Below are 10,578 nucleotides of genomic sequence, written 5' to 3'. Positions count from 1 at the left end.
GACACATCCAATTCTGTAGGGCAGAAGTTGGCCTTGTTCTTGAGCCCATCTGCCTTATTTCTATACCTCCATTCTGCACTAAAAAGCAAATAGCCGTTAAAAAAAAAAAGGAAGCTTTCATAATGCTGTTAAGAGTCAGGTCATTGGCTACACTTGGCCAAACTAGAAACTAGAAGGCTAGTACTCAATTATAACATAAAGGGGAAATACCATGTCTAAAACAAGCTTCTTCCATCATGTTCTCAAGGCCAATCACATTCTCTTATAAAACAATGTTGAGAAGTCAAAGGATGTAGAGGGAAAGATAAAACATGATTTTAAGCACATATACTTAAAAACACACCCATACTTACATACACACTTAAAGGACTCAACACTTGCCAAGTGGCCTGAGCCTCAATTCTTGGCCAAAACCTACCCTCCCACCCACCCTGCACACACTCCCACCCTCCATTACCTCCCCCCAAGGAGTCCTTGCTATGCATCTCATACACACAGCAAAATCCCCACCCCTTCCCGATTATATAAAAAAACTAAACAGATAACTTACTTTCTTTAAATTATTTTTTAAAGTCTCTTAAAAGATTTTGACGTTTAAATACTTCCTCTCTTCTGATATATTAAACATCAAAAGAATCCCACAATTGTTTGAGAAAACAAACCCTCCATGTTTCAGTTCCAGCAAGAGGGAAGATTTACTACTCCAATCAAACTAATCAAAAGGTGGAGAGACCAATAGAGAAAGTGTTCTGAATCCTTCACAGCTTCAACACATTCCCACCTCTTTAATACCAGTAAAAACTATAATAAAATAGTTAAATGTAAGAGGCAGCAGGTATAATAACCGAGGCCCTCCACCACCCTCCCATCTATGTGTTAACATCAATTTATTCCATAGTCCAAGAAGGGTGACATATTTCATAAGGTAATTTTCTTAATCCAGTATCAGTAGTCAATTTTTTTTTTAAAAAAAGCATGTTTTGTTTTGTTTTTAAAACAGGTTTTTCCCCTCGCTTCTTCATTTTCTTTTCACTTAGGAAGGGGTGGAAGTGGTGGAGGAGGTTCTGATGGTAGAGGTGGTGGCCGGGGTTTGTCTGTATTGCCAGATCTGGAGATTCCACCAGCACGTGGGTTCAGGTATTCCCCATATGAATGGACAAATTCAAATGCAGGGGGCTGAGTAGGCTGAACCCCTTGGGCACTCAGCAGGGAGTGAAGCATATTCACAGTATCTTGATAGTCTATTGCTTGGGTTGGGTTGTGTCCATTGGCCCCAGTAGGTCCTTTATCCAGTTTCATATGGGGAACTCGAGTTTTACAGCTGGGCTGCGAAAATGAAAGGCCACTTGTGTCTGAGCTATGCCCAGGCAACTGGGCCATTGAAGGAAGTGGAGGGAAAGGGAAATTTAAGGAAGAGGACTTAGTGCTCTTGGCAATCTTGGCTGGATGGTCAAATACTGCCCCTCCAGTTTCTTCAGGGGGCCCTCTTTTACGAGTAGAGCTTGACGAGGAAAAAGAACTCGATAAGCTATAGGTTTTGTGTGCTAAGGTGCTTGCCTGACTGGCATGTTTTTGATCACCTGGACGTTTGTTCCCAGCACCAACTGGCAGCTGTGAATGAGAGTGTTTGTGTGAATGATGATTATGATGATGATGATGATGATGATTAGATGGATGAATCTTGTGCTTTTCTTTGTGCTCACGGCTCTTGGAGACACTGTCCTCTAAGGAATTGTGCTTATCAGCTGTACCATGGACTTTAATGCGCATCTTTATCTCCTCTAGTTTTGAAGAGGCAGTTTTATCTCCACCAGCCACTGGGAGTCTCATTTTGAGAGCTGTTTTGTCAGCCTTCTCCAGAAAAGGACGCTCGGGGTTTTCTGAGCCCTCTATGGGCATTTTCAGAATTACTGAAGAATGGCTGTCATGATGCGACAGGAGATTCTGGGCAGCATATGCATACTGTGATTTCACATTGGCTTCCATGTTCTCTAGTTGCCGCTTTTGGGCCGCCAACTCTTCTGCATGCTTTGCACGGTATTCTTTCAGTGACACTTTAGCTGATGGCACACTCTTATTACTCGGCTTCTGGGAAATAAATGCATTTGCACCATCTTTTTGCAAGGAATGATCAGCTCCTACAAGTGATATATTCTCACTAGTCCGATGACCCTGAGCAGATTCTAGTTTAAAAGGAGGTTGAGAGGAGAGCCAACGCTCTCCCTGCAACATCTCCACACTGGTTAGGTTGCTTGATGATTCCTCAGAGGCTGGATGAGAAGGCACTGCATTAGTGGTAGAAGTTGTTGACATGCTCATTAAACCTGCAATAGTTGTATCTGAAGAGCTCTGGGAAATCATATTGAGAATTGTCTGCTCTGAAGTATTTGCATCTGCTCCTCGGCCATCTACTTTTGTTTTCTGGGCAGCTTGGCATGGCTAGAAGGAAAGGGAAAAAAAAAAAAATATATATATATATATATATATATATCCTTCACTTCAGGCAAATAGAAAAATACTGAGATGATGTTGCAACACTGAAGTTCTGGCTAGATCACAGAATTCCCCCACCCATCCCTATACACACTGAAAGCCAATAAATATGACCTTCAAGAAAAGTAGCAAAATCAGTATCAATATTACAAGACAAAACAAAACAATTTAGGTTTATATAAAATTATTTTGTTTGTCTGAGATCAGGACTCGAACCTGACACTTTCACACATTGGTTGGTGCTCTACTGAGCCATACCTCCAACCTTGGTTTATATAAAATTCACAAACCTTTAATATAAATACTTGTGATTACAGTTAAGTCACAGTTAAATTCCAAGAATTGGGTGAGGTTTTAAATGAAAATAAAGGCTAAATGTGCTCTCAAGTCTGCGTCTAACTGTGAGGCTTGGAAGACACATTATCTTCTCCAACTCATTCAACTTAGGAAAATGAAATTAAGCTCATCAGTTAAGAGAAATCTGAGATTTTTGTTTTTGACTGTTGAAAACTGAACCCAGGGACTTGTGCACACTAGGCCCAAGGTCTTACCACTGTGCTACACACTCAGACCCCAAGGAAAATACTTCTGTGCAGGGGCTTGAACTTAGGCCTGGGCACTATCTTTTAGCTGGTGCTCTACCACTTGAGTTCCATTTTTGGCTTTTTGGTGATTAATTGAAGATAAGAGTCTCTGAGACTTTCCTGCCCAGGCTAGCTTTGAACCACAATCCTCAGATCGCAGCCTCCAGCATAGCTAGAATTACATGTATGAGCCAATGCATGAGGCTTAAGGTGCTGCTCTGGGCCTTAAACACAGAGCCAGAGAACTCCTTGAGCCTTTTTGTTAAGACTAGCGCTCTACCACTTGAGGCACAGCTGCATTTCCAGCTTTTTGCTTGTTAATTGGAGATTAAGAGTCTAGAGCCTAGGGCTGAGAATGTGGCTTAGCAGTAGAGTGCTTGCCTTAGCATGCATGAAGTCCTGGGTTCCATTCCTCGGGACCACATAAACAGAAAAAGCTGAAAGTGGCGCTGTGGCTCGAGGTAAAGTGCTAGCCTTGAGCAAAAGAAGCTCAGGGACAGTGCCCAGGCCCTGAGTTCAAGCGCACAAGGAATGACTGACTGACACCCACCCCATCCCACCCCCAGAAAAACGTCTGGAGCCTGTCTGGACTGGCTTCAAACTGCTATCCTCAGGTCTCAGTAGCTAGGATTTTAGGCATGAGCCACTGGGTGCCCAGCAAGGGAACTATTCTTAAGCTTTCTATTGAATGCTGGGAGGAAGAAGAGAAGATAGCATTATTTTATAACTTTGGACTTCAACTCATATAAAAGTTCTAAAACCATTTCAAAAGTAGGTTATTGCAATGTAGAACCAGCCTGAGTAGACAAATCCTCAAGACTCTCAGCTCCAAATATCCAGCAAAAAGCTGGAAGTAGAGGCATGTCTCAAGCAGTAGAGACCCAGCTGGGGGAGGGGGGAGGAAGAAGAGCAAGGTTCTGAGTTTAAGCCCCAGTACCAGCCCAAAAAAAAAAAAAAAAAAGATAATCTTAAACAGCAAGGTGCCATTAGCCTTAACCTCATAATTATATCTATTTTTCTCGATCCAATACTCGAACTCAGAAAAGTCATGTCTCTTTAATAGTTTCCATACATAAAAATTTTCAGCCATACTAGAGGTATGACTTAGTGATAAAGTATTTGCTGCCTAACAAGTACGAGGCCCTGAGTTCAAACCCCAGAACTACCAAGAAAATAGTCAATGTTGCTGACCAAATAGTCTCATATTGGGTACTGTACAACAGAGAGCAAAACCTACAATCAGCTATAGACACACACTTCTTGGCCAGTATCCAAGCTATGAAGTCATGATTATTGAGTAACTACAAAAAGGGAAATTCCAAACATAAGGCACATTCTCGTAAATTCACTAGTACAGTCAAAACAGAACAGGTTTGACAGGAATAATTCTTACCCTCCAATTCCGAATACGTTTGAGCCGGCTTGGAGTTTTCTCCAGAATTTGTAGAAATTCATGTGTCAATTCTACAAATAAAAACAGTCAAGAAATACTCAGAGACAAAGGTAATAAAAAAAAAGAATAACCTCAACTAACTATTATCATCTGAATCAAGTTGCCTTTGGCCAGACACATGACAGACCAAGATCAAGTGCTTTTCAAGGTCCCTTACTCTAAAACTTACCATCTAAAAGTTCCAAGGTCACAGTGGCGTCAACATACTCCCACCAGTGCTTCCCGTCAGTTGAGACTGGGATCTCCCAGTTGGACCACTTGCAAGCCAGATGGATGCAGACACAGGCCACCACAGGAGGTGTGTACTGCAGGCTAAATGTGGTCAAATGCAGGCTGACACCAGAGGGAAGGAAACAGAGAGTGTCATGAGCTCTCAATTCTCAACCCAAAGCTAAAACTCTCCATTATTTAAAAAAAAAAAAAAAAAAAACTACAGGAGAGCAAGAAGAGAACTATCCCATGCTGTCTGATTCAGCACTCAATATAATGGGTTAACAACCATTCTAAATTTCATATTTATAAGTTCAAAGAGGAAAGGGGAAAGGGTTAGGTATTATTGTTTTTTTAACTATTGATTTCTACACCAATATCCATACCTAGAAATCAATGTTTATTACCTATTATTCTGAGAATAAGCTCAGAACTTAAGGGAATTATGTGTGCATATTTAATCACTAAATCAAATAGTAAGTACCCAAAAATTATTTTAACTTTCCACAGACTATCCTGCCTAGGCTGGCTTTGAACTGCTATCCTTAGACCTAAGGAGCTATGACTACAGGCATGAAATACCAACACTGGGATTGACTTTTTTCCCCCCTGGTCAGTCATGGGGCTTCAACTCTGGGCCTGGGCACTCACTATCCCTGAGCTCTTCAGCTCAAGGCTAGAACTCTACCACTTGAGCCACATTGCCACTTCCAGCTTTCTGGTGGTTAATTGGAGATAAGAGTCTCAAAACTTTCTGGCTTTGAACCACAATACTGAGATCTCAGCCTCCTGAGTAGGTAGGACTACAGGCATGAGCTACCAGTGCCCGGCTCCCAGACTGACTTACCAATTATACTTCTGTTCTACTTAAAATAACGAACAAGCAAGTCACACTGTCTAATGTCTGTTATAGCACTACTTATATGTCTATAGATGACCAGCCTAGGCAAAATCTTGATAAGAGGCCATCTCAACCAATAAAAGTTTAGGCAAGCCTGGTCCCAGTGGCTCACACCTGTTATCCCAGCTACTCTGGAGACTAAGATCTAAGAATAACAGTTCAAAGATAGATGAGGCAGGAAAGTCTATGAGACTCTTATCGCTAATCCCCAAAAGCCAGATGTGCAAGTATGGGTCAAATGGTAGTGTACCACCCTTGAGCAAAAAAGCTCTGGGACGTGTCCAGTCCCTGAGTTCAAGGCCCAAGACTGTCACCAAAAAAATAAAACAACCCACAACTAGGCATAGTAGTACCTACCTATTATTTCAGCTATGCAGGAAGTATAAAATAGGAAGATCATGGTCTAAAGCTAGCTCGGGCAAAAATTAAAACCATAATGGAAAAATAATAAGTAAAAAGAGTATGACTCACATCATAAGAGTACCTGCCTGCAAGAACAAAGCCCTGAGTTAAAGTCCCAGTACTGGTGACTCACCTGTAATTCTAGCTACACAGGAGGCTGAGACCTGAGTGAGGATCATGGTTCAAAACTAGCCCATGGGCTGGGAATGTGGCTTAGTAGTAAAGTGTTTGCCTAGCATGCATGAAGCCCTGGGTTCGATTCCTCAGTATCACATGAACAGAAAAGGCTGAAAGTGGTGCTGTGGCTCAAGTGGTAGAGCACTAGCCTTGAGCAAAAAAAAGCTCAAGAACAATGCCCAGGCCCTGCATTCAAGCCCCAGGACTGGCCAAAAAAAAAAAAAAAAAAAAAAAAAAGACTAGCTCATGCTAGACACCAGTAGCTCATATCTGTAATCCTAGCTACACAGGAGGCTAAGATCTGAGGACAGAATTTCAAAGCCAGCCCACGTAAGGAAAGTCCATGAGACTCTTACTACTCAGAAAACACTGGAAGTGGGACTGTAGCTCAAGTGGTGAGCACTAGCCTTGAGCAAAAGGAAGCTCAGAGATAGTGCCTAGGCCCTGAGTTCAAGCCCCAGTATGGGCACACACACACAAAAGTACATAAAATGAGTAATTATCAAATCTGAATATACTTGACTGAAAGATTATTTCAAAATTATCTCTTTATTAAGTTATTAAAACTTAACCTTTTCTTTTTGCCAGTCCTGGGGCTTGAACTCAGGGCCTATACACTGTCCCTGAGCTTCTTTGGCTCAAGACTAGCACTGTACCTCTTGAGCCACAGCACCACTTCCAGCTTTTATTGTTTATGTGGTACTGAGGAACTAAACCCAGGGCTTCATTCACGCTAGGCAAGCACTCTACCACAAAGCCACATTCCCAGCCCCAAACTTAACTTCTTAGTGCTGACAGTTATTAAGGGCTCTTGATTTTCTATCAATAAACAATACTGGAAATGAAAGATGATCAAGTGGAGTTTTAGCTGAAGAGCACTAGCTTTATGCAAAAGAAGCTCACTAATGGTGCCCAGACCTAAGTTTCAGCCCCAAGCCAAGCACGGGGGGGGGGGGGGGGGGGGGAAGAACCCCTACAAACACACTTAGTGGGTGCTGGTGGCTTACACCTGTAATCCTTGCTACTCAGGAGTCTGAGATCTGAGGATTGCAGTTTGAGGCTGACCAGGGCAAAAGTCCTCTGATTCTTATCTCCAATTGACCACTCAAAAACTTGCAGTGACACTGTGGCTCAAAGTCACAAGAACACTAGCCTTGAGCAAAAGAGCTCAGAAAGAGCGCCCAGGCCCTGAGCTTAAGTCCTATAACCCACACAAAAAAAAAAAAAAAAAAATCACAGCAAGCAAGCATCTGGCAATGTAAGCTATATACTAAATTTAATATTTACACAGGTTAAGTGCTCATTTGTTTTGGGTACATGAGAAGAAAAAGTCTTTTAAACCATCTCATTCACTGCAAAACCCATTTAGATTTTAGTCGTCAATGAACCCTAAATTTACATGAATTTTCAAGCTGTGCCCTTGTATTTTTTTATCTTTGTTGGTGATAATGGGATTTGAACTCAAGGCCTTGCATTTGCTAAGGCAGGCCCTATACCACTGAGTTATATCATGATTCTTATTCTCAGATACTTTAAAGCAAAGACTGAGTAGACTAGCAAAAAGTCCCTACTAAATAATCACCTTAGCATATTAAAAAGCACCACAGAAATGTGAAGTACAACATAAAAACTGCCGAAAAACCAATATTCCCTGGAAAACTCTCCTTAGCACATTGTATCAGAGATTATTTCCAGATCGTTGAGTTCTAAATTACTAAGTAGTTCTATATACTCCTCAAAAGGTGCTAATTCCAACTTAGGTAATTTTAGTTCCGAAAACAGAAAGGGAGAAAATTAAAATATAAACCTGTTTGTTGCCATGAAGTAAGATGTCTGTGCTAAATCCTTGCTTGCTAAAAAAAAAAAAAAGAAAAAAGTTTAGTGATTTATTATTTGCAAAGTACTACAAAAAGAACAGTAAATAAAACAGAAATATTGCCTGATCATATGCTATGAACATTAATATTAACATCAATTGTGAGGGGAGTGTGGGTTGTTACAACAACTGAACCTAGGGCCTCATGTATACTAAGCAAGTAAGTGGTCTACCACTAAATTTAGCCCCTTATTGACTGACTATGCTGGTAGTGGGATTTGAGCTAAGAGCCTCATGCTTTCTCCACTGGAGGTTCTATCACTTGAGCCACACCTCCAGTCCAGTATTTTTGGCTAGTTAATTGGAGTAGAGTCTCTTGGACTTTCCTGCTGACTTCAAATCAAGAGATCACAGCCTCCTGAGTAGCAAGAATTATAGGCACGAGCACTCCCCCCAATTTTTTTTTTATTTTAATGGTAATGCTTCCAGGGTTGGAGGGAAAGTTCAGCTGGTAAAAAAGCCAGTCATTGAACAAAAACAAGCATCAGAGATAGTGAGTTCAAGTCCTAGTCTCAGACCAAAAACATTATGCTTCCAAACCTAGGAACTCAAGCTTTATTCCTTACAGCAGGTATTGGAGGTACTTGTTTAAAATACACTGGTGAGTATAGTCCCTAGAGTTCAATTTAGTGTTTGAATTCTAATGCAGAACTCACTGAGAAACACTAAGCTAGGATATGAATAATAGGATCTGGTAGCAAGGTCAGAATCCAGAAAACGTTGATATATTTTGATAACTTTTGAGTGCAAAAAAGAAAAAAAAAACTTGAGTAGTGTTTAATTCCTGAATCATCAAATGACATCAACTGTTTAATACACTACACTAAAAAAGAACACATTCCACTACTCTCCCTCAGAAAAAAACCCACCACAGTCTGGAGTTATAAAGCAATTTTTTCTCTTCTTCAGATCCTGTCTTTTCAATATTAACACAAATCCCTATATGTTAATAATAACATATATCTGTTAAGCCCTATCCTTGCTCAATATAAACTTTTTTTTTGGCAGGGGAGATGGGGGATATCAGTTGTAAGGCTTGAATTGAACTCAGGAGCCTGGGTGCTGTCCCTGAGCTCTTTTTGCATAAGGCAAGCAGCACTCTACCACATTCAGCCACAGCTCCACTTCCAGTTTTTGAGTGGTTAATTGGAGGTAAGAGTCTCACAGGGACTTTTCTGCCTGGGGTAGCTTTAAACCATGATCCTCAGATCTCAGCATCCCAAGTAGTTAGGATTACAGGCCTGAGCTACCAGGGCAGGACCCAGCTTAATATAAACATTTTAATACTTTTAAGTATGTACTTGGGAACCTTTAGGATTTCCACATGAAACACACATTATTAAAATACATCATCATTGGAAGTGGCACTGTGGCTCAAGTGGTAGAGCACTACAAGCCTTAAGGAAAAAAGCTCAGGGACAGTGCGCAGGCCTAGAGCTCAAGCCCCATGACCAACAAAAAATAATAATAAAATATATAATTGAACCGGGCACTGGTGGCTCATGCATGTAATCCTAGCTACTCAGGAGGCTGAGATCTGAGGATCACAGTTCAAAGCCAGCCTAGGCAGAAAAGTCCATGAAACTCTTTTCTCCAGTAAACCACTCAGAAAAAGCCTGAAGCGATGCTATGGCTCAAGTGGCCAACTGCTAACCTTGAGCAAAAGAGCTCAGGGACAGTGCCCAGCTCCAGAATTCAAGCTCCGGAATGGAAAAAAAAAAAAAAAGTAAAATATAAAATAGCCCTAATTATCAGTTTAGTATACAAAACTCCAACAGGCACTTAAATAGGTGTTTATTTATTTATTAAAACATTATTGTCTTTTTTATGTGGCACCTCATATATGCTAAGCAAGCACACTATACCACTAAGCCACATTTCCAGCCCCCTCCCACTTTGTTTAAAACAGATCAAACCCAGGGCCAAAAGCATACTAGGCAAGCACACTACCACAGAGCTATATATGGACAGACGTAAAGTTTTTTATTTTAAGAGTATAGAGGTAAGGGACAGATACTGTGTTTAACTCAGAGCCTATCACTTGAGCCATGCCACCAGCCTATAGATAAGCATCCCCCCTCTCCCCCAGTGGTACTAAAGTTTGAACTCAAGAGCTTTGAGCTTTGCTAGGCTCATCCCATATGACTTAAAAGCCTCCAATGGCTTTTTGCTGGTTATTTTGGAGATGGATTATAGCAAACTTCTAGTCAAGCAGGCCTTAAACCATAACCCTCAATGGAATAAGAACTGAGGGCTGAGGATGTAGCTCAAGTACAGTGTGTCTAGCTGGGCACTGGTGGCTCATGCTTACAATCCTAGCTACTTAGGAAACAGAGATGTGAGTATCATGGTATAAAGTCAGCTTGGGCAGGGGAGTCCATGGCTCTTATCTCAAATTAAGGACCAAAAAAAACCCCAAAAGTAGTGCTGTGTTCAAGAAGGTAGAGCACTAGCCTTGCACACACACACACACACACAAAAA

At 41.2% G+C, this 10,578-nt stretch overlaps 1 protein-coding gene across 3 annotated transcripts in view; it reads right to left on the bottom strand.

Moving 5' to 3' along the window:
- Positions 1-476: 476 nt before the first annotated feature.
- Ccnt1 (cyclin T1) overlaps positions 477-10,578 on the bottom strand; it is a 28,485-nt gene continuing 18,383 nt past the window's right edge. Inside the window, exons 6-9 of one of the 3 annotated variants that reach the window (XM_048365412.1) lie at positions 8,028-8,073; positions 4,700-4,863; positions 4,471-4,541; positions 477-2,439 (exon numbers count right to left, since the gene is read on the bottom strand). In XM_048365412.1, coding sequence (XP_048221369.1) covers positions 1,030-2,439; positions 4,471-4,541; positions 4,700-4,863; positions 8,028-8,073 — 1,691 coding nt within the window. In that variant the 3' untranslated portion in view covers positions 477-1,029. The remainder of the gene's footprint in view (positions 2,440-4,470; positions 4,542-4,699; positions 4,864-8,027; positions 8,074-10,578) is intronic. The other 2 variants (XR_007213693.1, XM_048365419.1) reach the window with 2 other exon arrangements.

The sequence above is a fragment of the Perognathus longimembris genome, chromosome 1, assembly GCF_023159225.1.
Source record: "Perognathus longimembris pacificus isolate PPM17 chromosome 1, ASM2315922v1, whole genome shotgun sequence".
Taxonomy (NCBI): domain Eukaryota; kingdom Metazoa; phylum Chordata; class Mammalia; order Rodentia; family Heteromyidae; genus Perognathus; species Perognathus longimembris.
The sequence above is the reverse complement of the archived record's forward strand: the minus strand, read 5'-3'. Positions and strand labels throughout refer to the sequence as shown.